This window comes from Oryctolagus cuniculus, chromosome 20 (genome assembly GCF_051225735.1).
Source record: "Oryctolagus cuniculus isolate XC-2025 breed Fujian yellow rabbit chromosome 20, ASM5122573v1, whole genome shotgun sequence".
Lineage (NCBI taxonomy): Eukaryota > Metazoa > Chordata > Mammalia > Lagomorpha > Leporidae > Oryctolagus > Oryctolagus cuniculus.
In genome coordinates, this window is record NC_142886.1 from 24,406,442 (window position 1) to 24,425,414 (window position 18,973).

An 18,973-nucleotide genomic window follows, 5' to 3' on the forward strand; every position below is an offset into this window, starting at 1 on the left:
CTGCACGGAACTGAGTTTACTGTTATATGCCCTGAACTGTGCCATATTCATGAGAGATACAGTTGAACAAGATTCCATCCTTGTCCTTGAGACATTCAGTTTAGGGGGCATAATTACTTCATGAGCTAATAATTATAAAACTATGTATAAGTCCTGCGACATGCTCAATCGGACTTGCCCCAAATGGTGGAGTTAGAATCGTGTCAGGGGATCCCAATACAATCCCATCAAGGTGGCATGTACCAATGCCATCTCACTAGTCCAAGTGATCAATTTCAGTTCACAATTGATCACACTGATAGGTCTAAGAGTCAAAGGGATCACACAAACAAGACTAGTGTCTGCTAATACTAACTGATAGAATCAAAAAGGGAGAGAAGGATCCATCATGGGAAGCGGGATACACAGCAGACCCATAGAATGGCAGATGTCCTAAATAGCACTCTGGCCTCAGAATCAGCCCTTAAGGCATTCGGATATGGCTGAAGAGCCCATGCGAGTATTTTAGGCATGGAAAGCCAAGACACCCTGGGAAAAAAAAAAAAAAAAAGAAGAAGACCTAAATAGAAGATCTCTGCGAGTGAGATCCCAGTGGAAAGAATGGGGCTATCAAAGAAGGAGGTACCTTTCTCTGAAGGGAGGAGAGAACTTCCACTTTGACTATGACCCTGTCAGAATAAGATCGAAATCAGTGAACTCAAAAGGCTTTCATAGCCTTGGCAACTCATGACTAGAGCCTAGGGAGATTACTGACACCATAAACAAGAGTGTCAAATTGTTAAGTCAACAACAGGAGTCACTTCTCATGTGGGATCTGTCCTTAGTGTGTTGTCCAATGTGAAGTAATGCTATAACTTGTACTGAAACAGTATTTTACACTTTGTGTTTCTGTGTGGGTGCAAACTGATGAAATCTTTACTTAATATATACTAAATCAATCTTCTGTATATAAAGATAATTGAAAATGAAAAAAAGAAAAGATTTAAATGAGTTGCCGTAAGAATTCAAAGGGATGGGGGCTGGCGCCATGACTCACTAGGTTAATCCTCCACCTGCGGCGCCGGCATCCTATATGAGCACCGGGTTCTAGTCCTGGTTGCTCCTCTTCCACTCCAGCTCTCTGCTGTGGCCTGGGAAGGCAGTGGAGGATGACCCAAGTGCTTGGGCACCTGCACCTGCGTGGGAGACCAGGAGAAGCACCTGGCTCCTGGCTTTGGCTCAGTACAGCGCCGGCCATAGCGACCATTTTGGGGGTGAATCAATGGAAGGAAGACCTTTCTCTCTGTCTCTCCCTATCTAACTCTGTCAAATTAAAAACAACAACAACAACAAAGGGATGAGTAGAGACAAAAGCAGTTGAACATAGCCTGCACTGAGGGAACACAGCCTGGAGACGACCATCACTGGACTCTGATTTGTTGCTCTCTATGACGCTGAACCTCATCTGCTCTCTTAATCCGTCCCTAGGCTGGCATTAAAGGTAGAAGAGATCTGTCTTCTCTAGCCCTCCCATTCCAAACTGTCCTCAGAGAATGACTTCACATGATAGAAATTCCCCTAACCCTTTTGAAAATCTTAAACAACTAATTGTTCTGAATAGTCCAAAATGAGGAGTAGTGACATTGGATTCAGTATCAAGATTTGTAACAGTAGAACTTGCTACTTTAGTGTGGAGTATCCTTTATCCTTGCAGCTGAATTTGTGAAGCTGGCGGAACTGCCGTGCCTGGAAGACCTCGTGTTTGTAGGCAATCCTTTGGAAGAGAAGCATTCTGCTGAGAGCAACTGGATTGATGAGGCGACCAAGAGAGTGCCCAGACTCAAAAAGCTGGATGGTAAGTGACTCTGAGCTGGCTCAGAAATGTTTTCTACATATGAAAATTGAATCTGTGGAATGAGGTCATGAAAAGGAGCAAAACTAAAGAATTATAGGTTGGAGCCAGCGCAGTGGCGTAGCAGATGAAGCCACTGCCTGCAGTGCCAGCATCCCATATAGGCGCCAGTTCAAGTCCCGGCTGCTCCACTTCCAATCCAGCTCTCTGCTGTGGCCTGGGAAAGCAGTAGAAGATGGCCCAGGTCCTTGGGCCCCTGCACTCAGTGGGAGACCTGGAAGAAGCTCCTGGCTCCTGGCTTCGGATCAGCACAGCTCCAGCCACTGCAGTCATCTAGGGAGTGAACCAGCAGATGGAAGACCCCCCCCCCCTTCTCTCTCTCTGCCTCTGCCTCTCTGTAACTCTGCCTTTCAAATAAAATAAGTAAATCTATAAAAAGAAATGATAGGTCAGGGCCAGCGCTGTGCTGTAGTAGGCTAAGCCTCTGCCTACAAGGCTGGCATCCCATATGGGCGTCAATGTGTATCCTGGCTGCTCCTTTTCTGATCCAGCTCTCTGCTAATGGCTTGAGAAAGCAGCAGAAGATGCCTAAGTTCTTGGGCTCCTGCCACCTATATTCCATTCTTTTTGTTTGTTTGTTTGTTTAAGATTGATTTATTTATTTGAAAGGCAGATATACGGAGAGAGAGAAATCTTCATCTGGTTCACTCCCCAAATGGCCATAACATCTGGGGCTAGGTCAGGCCAAAGTCAGAAGCCCAGAGCTTCTTCAAGGTCTCTTCCACATGGGTGCAGGAGCCCAGGGACTTGGGCCATCTTCTACTGCTTTCCCAGGCCATAGCAGAGAGCTGGATTGGAAGTGGAGCAGCTGGAACTCTAAGCGGCGCCTGTATATGTTGCTAGCACTGCTAACTGCAGCTTAACTCACTATGCCACGGTAGCCTCAGTCCCCCAGAGCAGGCATTTGAATGCCTAAAAATTAGAAACAAATGCGCATTAACAGTAGAAAGGATAGATCAGTTATGACATATAATAGACTATTTTTTAAAAGATTTACTTATTTATTTTGAAAGTCAGAGTTACACAGAGACACGAAGAGAGGCAGAGTGGTCTTTCATCTGCTGGTTCTCTCCCCAGTTGGCTGCCATGGCCAGAGCTGCGCTGATCTAGAGCCAGGAGCCAGGAGCTTTTTCCAGTTCTCCCACATAGGTGCAGGGGCCCAAGGACTTGGGCCATCTTCTACTGCTTTCCCAGGCCATAGCAGAGAGCTGGATTGGAACTGGAGCAGCTGGGACTCGAACCAGTGCCCATATGGGATGCTGGCACTGCAGGCAGGCGGCTTTACCCACCACGCCACAGCACCGTCCCCCGTATAATAGACTCTTAAACAGCAATGAGAGTGTACTGCAACTTTACACTACATGCATGAGTCATACAAACATAACGTTGAGCAAAGAAGCCAGACACAGCTGCACACTATGGCCTTCCAGGCATACGAATCTCAAAAGCAGGTAAAACAGTCTGTTGTGTTAGACATTAGGATGAAATGTACTGCGGGGGAGGTAGTGAGTGGCAGGCATTTGAGGAAGTTTTCAGAGTTATGATGAGTTCTCTTTCGCTGCTCTGGGCACTGGTTAAGGAGTGTGTACATTTTGTAAGCGTGCATCCACCTGTACGCTTATACAATAAAAAAAGCACGTCCCCCATACACGGATATCGTGGGGAGTACAGAGAGAGAAAATGCTCACTGCCATTGAGACCGTGAGTGTACGGCTTGGAGGGCATCACCCCGGAAGAGGCGCTGGAGCTGACTCTTGACTGCTGGTAGTTTAGGTGGGAGGAGAGTGGGAGAACACCTTCCGCAAAGAAGGGACTTTGCTAACGCAGAGTCCAGAGGTTAGCGTGCACGAAGTGAGGTTAGATGAGTCTGGGAGACAGCGAGCTGATCGGTTGAGCTGGAGTGAAGGGCGAGGGACTCAAGGGTTAATGCTGAACAGCAGGCTGGAGTCTGAGCTGGCTTCAAATGGTAGAGGCCAGGATCGCTGCCGTGTCCCTGGGAGGGCCGCGAGGCTTTGTTTTCTCTGCAGTGAGTCTTGTTTGAGTTTATCCCCAGTGGGTCAAAGCTGGGGAGTTCACGTGAGCATTTAGATTTCTGGCAGCCCTGGCATTATGTATTTTATATAGTTTTTTTTATGCTTAACACAGAAAGGTTTTATTGTAGAGAGGGCTCACTTTATTTTTCTGTAGGTATTTTTTTTGCAGCTGTGCATTTGGGGAGCTGAGTATTCAAAAGTATTTATGTTAACTTACTTGCCAATTCTGAGAGACTTCTAAAAAGCATTTGAAACTAAAGAGATTATTTTATGAAATTGTTTTTATTTATTAAATTTTATTGATGTGTTTATTTATTTGGAAGTCAGAGAGAGATCTTCCCATCTGCTGGTTCACTCCCCAAATGGCACAGTAGTGAAGGGATGGGTCAGACTGAAGCCAGGAACCTGGAGCTCCATCGGGGTCTCCCATGCGGGTGACAGGGGTCCAAACGCTTGGGCCATCTTCTGCTGCTTTCCCAAGTGCATCAGTGGGGAGCTGGATTGGAAGTAAAGCAGCTGGAACTTGAATTGGTGCTCATTTGGGATGCCAGCGTCACAGGTAGCAGCTTAACCCCTACGCCACAATACAGGCCCTGAAATTATTTTTATTATGGCTCATTTCACATCATCTCAGGGCTTCTCAGATTTACAAGGCTATTTTGACTTGAGTTGCAACAATCTGTTGAGAGTGACTAAAACTAATTTCCTTTTTCATTTTTAGGTACTCCAGTAGTTAAAGGAGATGAGGAAGAAGAAAAGTAACACCGTACTTTCCACTTTGTGTTAACTTATTTAAATATAAGAATGATAGATAAGTTTTATAAAATTATCTATTTTAAAGATTCTGTCTTGGGCAAAAGGTTCTTAAGATAAAAAAAAACTCTCATGTCTATCATATTTTCCCTTAACTTATTTACTGTTTCTCCTCAAAACTGGTAACACTGTACATCCTAGTCCTCATTTAAGAAATCACAGATTTTCTGTGTTTGTCTTCAGTCCCAGTTATGTACTGCTGAAACCTTTATGCACCAGTCATTTTTTTAAGAAGAAAGAAACAGACGGTCCTTGGTTTGATTTGTTTAGTTTTTGGTTTTGGAGGCGGCGTTTTAAAGCGTAGAATGTCCTTCCCGAAGGCCCGGCTCCTCAGGGCTTGGAAGCACAGATCCTGCTGCCTGGGCTCAGGAGGCAGCAGTGACGGGAAGAGTTCCTCGCAGACACACGGCCGCGGCCTTGCAATCAGGACCCGGAAGTCCTGCAGCAAATGCTGCAGCGAAAAAAGGAAAAATCAGTCTCTCGGAGGCCTGCTAGCCCGTGTTGCATTTACTTACTATTTTTCTAAAAATGTGTGCGTTATCAACTGGAATTTAGGTTGTGTTTTCATGCATGGCCACGTGAGTCCTTGTGGACAGTGTCACTCGGTGATCCGGGCAGTGGGTAGAATGACTGTGACAGTGATTTCGTTGGCCCTGTTACTCATGTGGATTGGCCGGAAGCACACTTTCTGGTTTATAGTTCCTTATCTGTTCAAAGCAGGATTATGTTTGAATTCCTCACCTAACCGGTGGCCATTGGTAGATATCAAAATTTGCCCTAATGATTTGGTCTGGTGACCCTCATTGCTGGGAAAAGTAATTGTTATGATTATATGAGGGGACAAACCTAAAGAGTAAGTTTGGGACCTTTCAATAAGTGAAACTTAGTATTTCAGTATTTATTTTTTGAGAAGTTCTAAGTTAAGCGGCTCTGAAAACGTATCCTGTAAGTGTTGAGGGAAGAGAGAAGGGGGTGTTAGGGTGGGATACCAGGCAAATGGCAATATGTTTGAGGCTTGCCTCCTACGAGAAGTACTGTAGGTTATTGAACCTCAACGTTGCAAAGCAATAGTGAGATACAGAGATTAGAATTTATCAAGTAAGAAAGGAATTGGTTTTTGGAAAATGAAAGTCGCTGTAGGTCACCAGGTGAAGTCCACAGCAGGTCGTGGCTGAATCAGTAACAGGTCACAGAAGTCAGGGCCCTCTGCCAAACTGTGCCTAAAGTCCCTTAACCAGAGGTTGTGGATTCTTGTTCCTTATCTATCGTGTGATTTTACAGTTAAAGGGGAGAATCGGCTTTTTTAGTGTACTTACATAGTCTTGGGTCTTGGAACTTTTCAGCTGTCATTTAAGTAGGAATGACTTGGTCTGTCTGAGTTATCAGAAGGGACCACTGCTTTGACAATCAACACTAACTGTAAACTGGAGGCCAATGCGCTGTAGCACCTTTTTGCTCTTTCAGTCTGACAGGGAGAAACCTTCACCTTGACTGGCTTACACATTCAAGGCCTTTGACAGTTCTTTTGTGAACCGTAGGCAGCGAGCCATCGTTCTTGCTGTCCAAGGTGCGTAGGCTGAGAGGGAAGATGAGCTTCTTGAAGCCATACTGCTGTGTAAGGGTATATTTTCTAAAAGTTCCCCTGGAAGTGAGCATAAAAGGAAATGGATGACTTCATACTGAATTTATTTGTGAAATGACATGTAGTTTTGATGTTTGGTGTTTTTTTTTAAATTCTGTAATGTAGAAACCAGTTTTTTCTCTGTTTGTTTCTTAATGTGTTTTAGTCACTGGTAGTTTTCAGAGAAATGTAAGGTGCTTTTTTTGTGTTCATTTCATACAACACTCATATTCGGTTCCACTAAACAAATGTTTGAATGACTTCTGCGCATCCATGTTCTTGCACTCAAAGCCAGAACCCGTCGTTAGGAAGTGAAAGGCAGGGCATGACGAAGGTCAGGATCTGCTCGCGTCATTCCTTCAGTCGTCCTCTGCTGCTGCAGATTTAGCTCATGGTAAATGCCTGTGGTTTATGCCTCTTGCATTAGATATTTGACCCACATGGAATAGATTTGCACTGTGCTCCTAGTTTAAAAGCGTTAAGCTATTTTAGTGGGTCATTTAAATTTCTGACTTCTGTTCTCATAACTGATGGTGGAGCTCTAGAACCAGTCCAATATTTTAATTTTTCTACAGCAAATTTTAGTCCACAAGGAGTTCAGCTTTTCTGTGTTCCCTGACTCAGCTGTGGCTGTGGTACCTAAGCAGGCCTTGGAAGGTTTTTATGTTCTCTGTTAAGAAGAGTTGTTCCTTTAGACCAGAGATGCTCAGCCTTAGCACTGTTAACATTTGGGCTTGGGTAGTTCCCTGTTTGGAGCAGGGAGGGGCTCCCGTGTACTGTGGGGCGTTTAGCATGCCCCCAGCCTCAGCCTGCTACATGCCAGGGCACCCCTTCCCGGCAGACATTGCCCGCTGCCTCCTGGGGCCAGGGAGTGGGCACGAGTGACCCTCTGGCTAAGAACCCACACTCTTCACACCAACATTCCTTTCCTCCAGGGTCTCCTTACTTCCCCACTGTGACCATGGCCCCTTAAGCTGTTAGTATGAGAGGAGGTGCTGTGTCTAGTGATCGTGGAAGGAAGGAAATGGCCGCTGGCACTTCTCTGTTCTGTAATGCTTATTTTCATAGTTTTCACTTCATATCAGAAACTCAGGCTGGAAGGTTCGCCGACAGCAGGCTCTCCACTCTGTTTCCTAGCGTGCTTGCTCATCTTAGGACAGTGAGTATTAACCTACCTCTCTGCTACTGTGCACAGACTCCAGCTTTGTGGTAGATTTTGCCTTGTCTATGAAGTTTGTTTTGAGTATTTTTTAGACAATGGGTCATCATTCTTTGTCATTTGTTGTCTAATCACAGAATTTTGCAGACAGCAGTGATTAGGTACAGAAAACTACCGTCTAAGATTTGGTAGTTGTGTAAAAAAGTTGGTGTGGACGTCAGTTTTGGGTGTGATCGACAGAACGTTTGCTTGTCTGCTTGGTGTGGCCACTGGATCTGTTCCGCGTACGAGGGCTGTGTAAGATGCTGAGGTTTGGTTCCAGTGTGGGAAGAGGAATGTGGATCTGAGCAGGTCCCCCCTGCCGCCTTTCACCAGGGGTCTGAAGGAGGACGAGGAGGGAACCTTGCCTTTTGGCCCATTCTCAGAGTCGATGATGTGTAGGAGCGGGAATCCTGTGCCTGGGTTTTTCTTTGGGCTAAATCGGGAAAGTAGAAGGCCTAGACAGCTTGGGTTTATTCAGTCATTTAACAAGCCTGAGGGAAGTGCCGCAGGCTCTGTCCTGAGTCTTGAGTGGCTCTCTGACGGCAGCCGAATCGGTTCTCGAAGACATCACACCTCTCAAGTATTGGCAAAAGGACAAAACCGCTAAGCTACAAGTTATCCTTTACAAGGAGTCCATTCCTTGGCACGGATTCTCTTTATTCGGGCTGTTTAATGTGGCTGGAAATAATGGGATCTAAAACAGGAGTCAGAGTAGCAGAGCTGGTGCCGCTGCAGGCACAGCCGACCCGCTTTCCTGTGTCTAGCTCCAGCGTGTGTTGAACCCTTCTCTTTTTTGTAGAACTATAAAGTAGGCATAATTTTTAAATCAAGGGTTATGTTTAAAAATCATTGAACTTTTAAAAATGTTTACCTTTTTTATTTGAGAGGCAGAGAGACAGAAAAAGAAACACAGGTAGACAGATAGCTCCCGTCTGCTGATTCATCCCCCAGATGCCTGCCGTGGCCAGGGCTGGTCAGCCAGGAGCTGGGGAGCTCAGTCCAGTTCTCCTTCCCTGTGGGAAGCCATCACTGCTGCCCTTCAGGGTCTGCAGCTATGGGAAGCTGGAGTCAGGAGCCAGAGCCTGGAATGAAACCCAGGTGTTCCTGATGTGGGACACAGGTGTCTGAGCCAGTGGCTTGTCTACCAGGCTCAGTGCCTGCTGCATCCCTGAACTTTTAGAGATACCATATCCATATCTTTATTCCTACTTTTTTTTATAACTCAGTGACTGCAAAGAACAGTACTGAAAGGGAAAACTAGACCGAGTCTTAGCTTTTCTAACCTAAAATATATTGGTAAAACTTTTCATGTAATCCTTATAGAGATCATAACTGGATTCTAGGTGATTTCCCATATTGGGCAGGTTAGAGGGGAACTAGCCTCCAAATTATGATCTAGCCAGGTTAACAAGGGAACAGGGATAGTAAACTATTTTCAGTAGATTTGCACTTTAAAATTATGAACTGGATGTTGGTGGGAAGTACTTCCAAAGGGCAGATGACTAAATGCCTACCCTGTGCATGCGTGTTAGAATCAGACCTCTCTTGCTTGTCCTGTGCCTACATGAGCAGTTGCTGACATGGGCGTCATCAGAGCCAGGATATACCTGTTTCCCTACATGGGTCATCTTCCATGTCTGCCACCTCCAAGAGTATCCCTCCGAGGGATGTGGTCATGTAGTTGTACTGAAAATAAAAACTTTATGAGTTATCATTCCCAAGTCTAAATTTAAAGAACTAATGTAGATGTTGGCTGAATTAAATTGTATGGGTGGTGAGGGGGCAATCCCATCCAGACACCTGTGAGTTGGAAGCCAGAGGGAATATGCACCTGCCCAGCTACTTCTCCCAGGTGTTGGTGGTGATCACAAGCAGCATTCCAGGATGTTTGGCTTCTGGAACCAACTCCGTTCTGAAGGACACTTTAGCATCTATTAATACTTTGGTAATAATCTTTTATACACAGGAATTTTGTAGCATGACATTATGGCTAAACTTATTGTGTGTTAAATTATTTAGAAATGTTGAGTTTCTGAGTGTTATTTTGTGAGATTTGTTTGAAAAAGTAATAAATTGTGTTATTTTATAAAAAATGAAGTTGTGTCTTTTTTGATTACACAATCATTAATTTTATCTAATACAGAGCAACCATGTCAACTTTCAATGATGCGCGAATCCTACTTGTATGTCAGAGAGAGACTCATTTATTTATGCTATTTTTTCAGTACTTTATTACCAAACATTATCTCCTCTCCAAGCTCTGTAAATCTCTCAGAACTTGTCTGGGCACCACTTCACATCACACTCTGGAGGGAAGGCGTGGGGGTGGCAGGAGCCGCTGCACCTGCCCTGCCCTTGTCCTCGCCTTCAGCCAGAAGCTCCCCGGTAGAGATCAGCTGACAGGACCGGGAGCGGAGACACAGAGCATCCGGCAGCGTCAGCAGTGTTACACATTCCGCTAGCACGCGTTCTGTACTGTCAGCCACGGTGTAGTGTTGGCCACAGAATGCAACGGTAGTGCTGTTTCTGCTTCTTTCCTGAAGTTCTTTAATGATGAGGATAAAGTTTTTTGCTGCTGTCCTTCCTTAAGAAGCAGAAAATTTACATTTCTGAGCCATCTGGGGAGTGAATCAGCAGATGGAAGACCTCTCTCTCTCTCTCTCTCTCTGTCTCTCCTTCTCTCTCTGTGTAGCCCTAACTTTCAAATAAATAAATAAATTTTTAAAAAATGGAGCTTGGACTTGAACCCAGGAACTCTGATGAGATGCGGACACCCCAGGTAGCATCTTAACTGCTATGATAAATGCCCACCCCAGTATTTTTAAACTTCATATACAAGGGTGCTTGAGACAGTTCATGGAAAAATGGAATTAAAAGACACATTTACTTTAGTGCAAAAAATTTTCGAAATCCATGCACATTTTTTCATCCTACCCATTTTTCATGAATTTCTTGAAGGGTCTTCCTATGCAAGGATTAAAGCAAAGTTACACCAAAATTAACCTTTTAATTCCATTTCCCATGAACTTTTGAAGTATTCCCATACCTAATGCAAACTGGTACAATTGTTATGAAATTAAATAAACTCCTAGGTGATGACCTTCCCTCCCAGGAAGCAATCAACTTGGCATGTATTGAAAAAAACTAGCTTTTAAGAATGCAATGTATGTGTGCATGTGTGTGTGGTGTGTACATGTGTGCTGGCTGTTCAAGGGTGTGTGTGCATGTGTGTGAGAACCTGAATGTGTGTTGGGGTGGGAGACTGGCATGGTGCCCCTGTGTTTGAAAGGAGGGAGTGTTTATGATGGAGTATTGGCAGGGGCAGTGAGAGAATGCATGCAGACAGGAGTGGGGGAGTGTATGCACTCCCGCTGCCCGCCCGTGGGAGGGAGGGGAAGCTGTCAGTGTAGCCGCCAGTTGGGCAGGGGCCCAGGAGTGGTACCTGTTGGGGGTTGGGGTTGTGAAAAGGTTTGTCTGTTGGTGGTGGGGAGGGAGGCAAGCATGTGGAGATGGTTGTGAGGGAGGTGAGGACACGAGTGAGTACAGAAAAATCTGGAAGAATATGTACTAATAGCAGTCTAAAGTACAAATTATGTACTGTGTGATTGTTAGATGAGTCAGTGGTCATTTTAAACGTTATTGGGGGAACACTCCACTGAACTCTTAACATGGCTGCAACCACTGGGGTTACTGAGGGTCTCGGTGGATGGTCATCTTGTCACTGACATCTGCAGCCAAGTGCACATGACCTTAAGCTGTGTTTCCCTTTTATATGTTGATATAAAATGGCTCCACTTCTTCAGTGAAGCAAAATTTTTTAGCTAAAAAATATAAAAAGGGAAGGGAAAAACAACTATTTCTAGATTATCTCCTGAGCCTTTTTTAGGATTTTCTAAAAATTTTTAGTAAGTTAATATTGTACTTATATGTCTGTTTATAGCCTAACATTAGCCTTGAAGAACACATAAATATTGGATACATTAATACACACACATTGTGGGAGCGCTCCATCTCACTATTTTTTTTTAAGTAAAAGGTTCTTTTTTATGATATGGGGGAAAGTTTTTCTAAGAAAAAAGAAAACAGTTTAATTACACTGAAAAATGTTAAATATGTTGGAAAAACTAGACAGCGATAGTTTTTAAAATATTTTTATTCTTATACATCTATTTGATAAGTTCAAATGTAGAACATTTAAAATCTGGGTGAACAAGAACTATTTTGACAAGGACTGGAAGGGGAGTGGGGGGATGGGTGGGTCACTGTCACCGGGTCCTAGCCATCTCCCCAGGTGGTTTCTCTGCGCGACCTCTGATCAGCACAGCTCCGGAACTGCAGTCCTTTTCCAGCGCCCCAGCTGGAGTCTCAGAACACTCTGTTCCACAGATCCGGCTCTTTAAAGATGAGCACTAAGAGATTTGCACTGTGAGGCTGAGCAGTATTACCTAAACAATGCACGTTTCTTTCCATTAATATAAACACGGAATGATTTACAGTCAACACACACTAGCCTCGACGCTGATAACAATGTGATGGTTCACGGTTCCTGCGAGCCAGGCCCTGGGCTAAACATCTGCACGTGCGACTTCACATTGATCTCCACGGGAAGTCACCGGTTCACACTTGTCACAGCCGAGGGTGCCGGCATGGCGACAGCGGGCGCCGCAGCCAGCAAGCCCATCGGCATTGTAGCAGCTCCCCATGCTCTGTGCAGTGTCGGCGGAGTTACAGGAACGGGCAGGCCAGAACCCCCTCCCTCCAAGAAAAACACAACGAAAACAGCAGGCAGCTAGGCCTTTACTACTCGGGACCAGGACAGCAGCTGCGGGCCGGGTCTGCACGGCAGCCCTCTTTCCTGGGGCTCAGAAGTGCCCCTCCAGGCCCAACTGCAGGAGCGCGGCCTCAGCCTCCTCCTCCTCCTCCTTGGCCTCCTCCTCACGGATCTGCACCAGCAGCTGGAAGAGGTTCGGGGCCGGCCCTTCCGCAGCGCCGGTCAGCCAGAGCTGCCTTCGGAGGGTCCCGCTGTGGTTGGCCCCGGCGATGACCTGCTCCAGGCGGGCCTGGTTCACGTTCTCTTTATCAATGGCCCCCTTCTCCACCACCTTCTGCAGCAGCGGCTCCAGACGAATGACGTAAGCCGACAACTTCTCTCCCGGGTTCTGGTACGTGTTCAGAAACCTGACCTGCGCATCCCTAGAGCTCTCCACGCTCCCGAACACCTGCTCCAGCGCCTTCAGGCACTCGCCGGTGGTGATCGCGGGGTTGCTGGTCTTGAGGATGCGGATGACGTCGGCGGCGGGGCCCCGGAGGCTCTCCATCAGCCGCCGCCTCTTTTCTGTGTCGGACACCTGCCACTCCTCTATGACTTCATTAGCGTGCTCCAGCCAGCAGTCAAAGCTCTCCTCCCCAGGCCCCGGGATGTCCCTCCCCGAGAACAGCGTCAGCTTCTTGTACCATATGGACTCCACGAGAGGCTGAATAACATTATCCAAAATATAGCTGAGCATCTCGGCTGGCATTTCGGGGCCCTGGGCCGGGGCCGGGTTCTGAAACCCAAGGACGCGGGCAACATCTTGCACGGTCCACCCCTCCCGAGCTAGGAAGAGGTGCAGCCTTTCTAAAAATTCAGCGTCAGACGTGGGGGGCTTAAAAAGCACTTTCCACACCCCTCCTTTGCCAGGCATCTCCCTGGGGATCGCGGCGTAATCCACAGCGCCAGTGAGCTCTAATAAGGCTGCTTTCGCGTTCTCTTCCCTCCAGAACATTCTCCCAAGCACTCGATACGGCACCTGGGGCATCGCAGCCTGGAGGGTCTCTTCGATTTCAGCCTCATCACAGTTCACTGGGATCCCCCAAACCAGCAGCGCTCTCTGGGAGTTCACGTCCATGCCCCTGCACCAATCTTCCAACAGCGTCATCGCCATGTTCCCAACTATCAAAGGTACCGATTCGACAGATACGGATCAGACTGCGGCTCCCCGAACTCCAACCAACACCAGACACTCCCCGCAAGCAGGCGCGCGGGCGGCAGGTCCCCGCGGTCGCTGGTAACAAGCGACACCAAAGCCCCGCTGTCCGTCTGCGGCTCCCCGGCGCGGCCTCGCAGGGGCTCAGTCAGTCACGCGGCTGTCGCCATCTCGCGTCCCGGGTCGGGGTCTGCGGCCCCAGAGTGCAGCCTGCGGGAGCCGCGGGGCCCGGGAGCGCCGGGGTGTGGCCGCGGGGCGTGGCCGCCGCTCCCGGAGTCGCCCCGGCGCTGGCGGTCCGAGCCCGGCCCTCAGCGGGGCGAGGAGCGGCCGCCCGAAGGAGCGCTCGGCGTGCCGGGCCCGGCGGGAGAGGCTGTCCGAGGTCTCCGCGGCGGCAGCCGGGCCAGCCGGCGAGCAGCGGCTTCTTCTCGGGCGCGGGGACCCCTCCGGACAGCGAGGACCGCTGAAAACCGAGGGCTGAGGGGAGCAAAGACGCAGGAAGGATGCAGAAGCGAGGCGGGAGGCGAAGGCTGGTGGGGCCGGCCGGGCTCGCGTGGCGCGACGGGCTGCGGCGCCTGTGGCGCAGCTCGGCAGCCGGCGCGTTCCCGCTGCAGTGCAGGGCGGGGCCGGCCCGCGAGCCGCGGCCGCCACACCGGATCCAGGTCGCCGGCGAGGCGCGCGCGCGTGACCATGGCAACGGTGTCCCGGACGACGCGCTCCTGAAGACTCCGTGCGCAGCGGCGCGGGGTGGGGGGAGCGGTTGCCATGGTACCGCAGCCATCAGATGTTCCAGACTTTTACAATGAAAAAAAAATACCAATAAGCATTGAGGGCTTCTGTCTTCTAATCCGGAGCGGATTTCAGATACTAGTGGGTATCACCCGTGGTGGCTGACTTGCTCATGCAACTGGCGCATCAAGCCAGGTGCGTGGACGGCATCTCATCCAGAGGAAACGAAGGCTCCCAAGTATCCCACTTGTGTGACACACAGACTGGACACTTCCTCTTATCTTTTTTTTTTTCTAATTTTTTTTTTTTTTTTTTTTTTGACAGGCAGAGTGGACAGTGAGAGAGAGAGACAGAGAGAAAGGTCTTCCTTTGCCGTTGGTTCACCCTCCAATGGCCGGTGCGCTGCGGCCGGCGCACCGCGCTGATCCGATGGCAGGAGCCAGGAGCCAGGTGCTTTTCCTGGTCTCCCATGGGGTGCAGGGCCCAAGCACCTGGGCCATCCTCCACTGCACTCCCTGGCCACAGCAGAGAGCTGGCCTGGAAGAGGGGCAACCGGGACAGAATCCGGCGCCCCAACCGGGACTAGAACCCGGTGTGCCGGCGCCGCTAGGCGGAGGATTAGCCTAGTGAGCCGCGGCGCCGGCCACTTCCTCTTATCTAACACTTAGTCAAAAGGCCGGCCACCTACCTACCTACAGCTGGCAACGCACCAGTATTCTGTAATCCCTGCCTCGGGTACTCTTCAAGCCAGAGCAAGGGCCGCTTCGGTCAATCTCAGAGGATGAAAATCCCCCAAAAGAACACAGCATCCAACTCTGAATTTTTAAAACCTTATTTAATGAAAGGTTTAAAGATACAGAAGAACATTCAAAAGTAAATAAGTTACATAGGTACATTACAATCACATCAGCAAGATTCTCTTTAGTGTATTAATTTTTATATAAAAAGCACACAAAAAATAAAATCTTCCATCTGCTCTATCACAACTGTACAGCCAAAGAGGTAATATTTATATATTTATATATATGTACACCATTTTCATATGTAACAGTCTTTTTTAAAAAAGGTTGCCACAGGCAGCAAACACACAAAAGGCAGTGTCTGATCATCTGTTTCAAAATAAAAGGAATATACTTCTTTATATGCTATTAAAATATTTGTACAATAATTACAGACTGTCAAGGCTGTCCCCTCCTACAAGGCCTTCAACTTGGAGACAAATGAGTAAAAGGTGAAACAGAAACAGCTGCAAATCGTTAGAGGCAAACAGTAACACAGCAAAATGGGGGGGGGGGAGGACACTTGTTTTATAAAAATATGCACACTTCCTGTAAACCTAAAGGAGTCAGGCTTGCCAGTCTAGTAATAAATACTGTCCAGAAAAGCGGGCCCCCGTGGAGAGGGTGCTAAACAGCCGAGGCTTCGGGATGTGTTGTGTTCCTTCTTCATCTAGGCATCTGGCACATGAGAGATCAGGTCACTGAGGCAGTTAAGTATGGGCAGTTCCTTTGGCCGTGAGCAGCACGAGCCTCCGTGCCTGGGCGGAGGTGCGGCGGCAGAGGGGCGAGTGTGTGCCTCAGCGGTGAGGGGCGCTGCCGAAGGCATGGAGGACAGAGCGATGTCACCGTCTCCTCGGATGGGAGAGAGACCTCAGAGACGGTCCAGAACACAGGCACTAGGGCAGTGTCACGCCGGTGGCTGACGGCAGGTGGACACTGGGAGATGGATATGGGGAGGCGGCGTGGGGAGATTACAAAGCTAGAGGTGTCTCTCGTCTAACTTCTTACAGCAAAGAGCTCGGAATAGGAGGGAAAGCAACAGAAGACAAGCCTAGGGTGTTCCCAGGGAGAAGAAAGCACCGTTAAGGATCGCCTCTGCCAGCCTCTATGGCTGCACCTACGCTACTGGCAGGTCGCATCTGCCCCCGAAACAGCTTCCTTCCCCACCGCATCTGAGGAACAAATGCATCCTGGAGCATCAGCCCCTCAAATCCGGTGTCTGTCGGGATTCACAGTCAGGTCCCCGGCTACGTTCACCTGGTCTGGTCTCTGTGAGCTTAGGGTAGAATCACTTTCTTATTTAAAAAGATATCCAAGTCCTGAATGCTACCACTGAGCAGAAGGGTCCCAGGTGACTGGAGGAGGCTTCTGTTACCACATGTCCATAAAGGGGCCTGAAACCAAATAGGGTTTAAATAGAAAAAACCTCGGGCAACCTAAGCAGCACTTTGGGGCTAAGCTGTGAAGGCACTCATATTACACAAGGATTTAGAAGAGAGCCTGAAGTTGCTACCCTCCTGTGTCTGCAGGGCACACCACGTGTTCGCTGTCTTGGGACCTAGAGCTTCTCCTCTGAAGGTGATGGGGGAGGCTGGGAGGAAAAGAAACTGGTCTCTCCCATAGCTGGGATCCTGCAGAACCACATTAATGCATAAATGAACGCTGAAAAATACCTAAGAGTGCATAGTTTAAAAATACAACTCCCTTTCCGCTCCCAGTTACCACAGATACCTTTCAGCCCAGCTCCCGGGGAGCAGCAGAATGAAGACTTCTCGGCTCCTTCCTGACATGCTGACCTGTTCCAGACGCATTCACTTAGAATTTCTTGTGCAACTCAAGTTGAGTAACAAGATCTGAAACACAACAGCTCTTCCATGGGACTGGCAAGTACAGGGGCTTCCAGAACACTCTGGCCCTTTCAGTTGAGCGATTCCCTGCCGAATATGGAAGCCAGAATCCAGGCCTGATCAACACAACCGGAATCCTGGCCGCCTGCCAACTCCCTGGAGGCAGCAGTAAGAACTGCCTGGGATCCCCCGCCCCTGCTAGTCTCCGTGTGCCTGACACCCAGCTTCCCGCTGTCTCTCAGTGCTACCGTCAACCCTATTGGCGAGAGCTTCCCCCAGCAACAAGGTCCGGGAACTGGGGGGGGGGGGGGGGTAGGGTGGGCTGGGGGTGCCAAGGTGCCTCGTTTTTGGCTAAATGCACGTGGGCCTCTGAAAGCAGGAGGCCCCTGGTCCCTGAGAGGATGTTAGAAATTAAATATTAAAGAATAAATAAATAGCTCCCAAATGACACGAGTCAAGGAATGAAGGCTCCTGTCCAATCTAGTTAGGAGACCTCCCCCTCCCAGAGAAGGATCCAGAGATCGCCAGCGTGCAGGGCTGCGGATGGCATGGGGCGGGGGCATCAGGCGGCAGCTGCTGAGGGCAGGGCAGAGGCGAGCAGGGAGCTGGCACCGAGGAGCAGTTCGAGGCTAAGCTCCGAGGCGGCCTCCGGGGCCGTGTTTGGCAAATGGGGGGGGGGGGGTTATCCCCAGCTCAGGCCCTGCCCCGCAGCTCCCTTCCCTGGAACAGGCACAGAGCCGGCCAGGCGAGCAGCCAGGGGACAGTCCCCGGCCGGGGGTGGGGGGCAGCCTCCGGGAGGCCGCGGGCCTGGGCCCCGGCGGGGACAGAACAGGGCCGGCCGCCGGCAGCCTCCGGGGGGGGGGGGGAACAACGCTGCAGCGGGTGGACTTGTGCTTGGCGGCCACGGCGGCTCCGGCAGGCGCCGGAGGGAAGCGGCGGGAGCCGGCCCCGACAGACCGGATGCGAAGAGAACTGGATCCTGCAGCCCTTAACACTGCTCCTGGGCCTTTATAAATAAAAGAGCCGTTTATTTCACTGTCTTATTGGTTTGGCAGAGGCAGGTCCACGGGGCTCTCTCTGCACTCCCCCTCGAGGGCCCGGCTGCGGCTCAGCCCTTCTCCCCCGCGCCGCTCTCCTCGCGCAGCGCCGGCTGGTGCGGGGCGGCGGCGGCAGCGGCGGCGGCCGCCGCGGCCTCCTTCTCCTTCTGCCTCAGCGCCGCCGCCTTCTTCTCCTGCTCCGCGTGGCTCTTCATGTGCGCGCTGCGGCTCTTCACCTTGTAGAACACCCTGCGGCCGCCCGGAACGGAGGGCCTCCAGTCAGAGCCGGGCGCCACCGCCGGGAGACCCACTGCGCACGCGCGGGCACCCACCACCCACCTCCCGCAAGCTGCCCGGTGACGTCACCGCCCTAGAAACGCGAGGAGCCAATCAGAAGGCAAGGCGGACGCTCCGGGCCCCCCCCCCGCCTCCCCCGCCCCTGCCGCTCCCACCCTGCGCCGTCCCCGTAGGGTCTGTGTCCTCACCTGCCACATTTTTTACAAGGGAAAGTGTTCTCCTGATTCTGGGTCTTATTAAACGCCTCTGTTTTCTTCTTCTTCTCCGAAAAAGGCAGTGCCCTCCGTGACTTCCCGGCGCCCTCCCTTGGCTTCTCTGGGGCCTGAGCGCCGGCAGGGCCGGGGGCGTTGGACTCGTGGCTCCGGAGAATGAGGATGTCGTTGGCCTGGAGAGGAGGAAACAAGGAGAGCTGAGTCCTCCGGGGAGGGCAGATCCCTCCCCGTGGCCTCCCGGGGACACAGGGTCCCCAAAGGGCGATCTCCCTGTGACAGAGCCCCCCTGCCCCCTCGGAAGCCCGGCGCCCTGGTCAGCGCTGGCGCTCAAGGACTTGCTGGTGGGACAGTCCCGGCGCGCACGGGACTCATGGGATGCGTCTGCACCTATGCCATGAATGGGACTCAGGCCACTGAGAGGAGCCCACTGTCTCTGGGGAAACAAGCTGCCACACAGGAGCGCGTGTGCAGGATGCTGGCGCCGGCCAGTGCACAGCGTGGGAACCGCTGACCACAGTGGGAGAGCCGAGGACGCCAGGTGCACACCTGG

At 50.1% G+C, this 18,973-nt stretch overlaps 3 protein-coding genes and 1 long non-coding RNA gene across 8 annotated transcripts in view; 2 read left to right on the forward strand and 2 right to left on the reverse strand.

The window, feature by feature from the left end:
- The window catches only part of DNAL1 (dynein axonemal light chain 1), a 48,542-nt gene extending 38,890 nt beyond the window's left edge, over positions 1-9,652 (forward strand). For all 4 annotated transcript variants that reach the window (XM_008272076.5, XM_089322337.1, XM_089322339.1 and 1 more), the window contains 2 exons: positions 1,694-1,834; positions 4,646-9,652. In XM_008272076.5, coding sequence (XP_008270298.1) covers positions 1,694-1,834; positions 4,646-4,686 — 182 coding nt within the window. In that variant the 3' untranslated portion in view covers positions 4,687-9,652. The remainder of the gene's footprint in view (positions 1-1,693; positions 1,835-4,645) is intronic.
- A 2,042-nt stretch (positions 9,653-11,694) lies between these two features.
- PNMA1 (PNMA family member 1) lies at positions 11,695-14,233 on the reverse strand. The gene has a single exon (XM_002719660.6). The coding sequence runs from the start codon at positions 13,481-13,483 to the stop codon at positions 12,422-12,424; it is 1,062 nt and encodes a 353-aa protein (XP_002719706.3). The 5' UTR covers positions 13,484-14,233; the 3' UTR covers positions 11,695-12,421.
- Positions 14,234-15,067: 834 nt separating this feature from the next.
- The window catches only part of MIDEAS (mitotic deacetylase associated SANT domain protein), a 68,961-nt gene continuing 65,055 nt past the window's right edge, over positions 15,068-18,973 (reverse strand). For both annotated transcript variants that reach the window (XM_051826005.3, XM_051826007.3), the window contains exons 12-13: positions 18,400-18,596; positions 15,068-18,163 (exon numbers count right to left, since the gene is read on the reverse strand). In XM_051826005.3, the coding sequence (XP_051681965.3) occupies positions 17,986-18,163; positions 18,400-18,596 (375 nt within the window). In that variant the 3' untranslated portion in view covers positions 15,068-17,985. The remainder of the gene's footprint in view (positions 18,164-18,399; positions 18,597-18,973) is intronic.
- On the forward strand, positions 17,064-18,620 carry LOC138847221 (uncharacterized). The gene is made up of 3 exons (XR_016226597.1): positions 17,064-17,163; positions 18,158-18,311; positions 18,485-18,620. It is a non-coding gene; the product is annotated as an uncharacterized LOC138847221 (long non-coding RNA).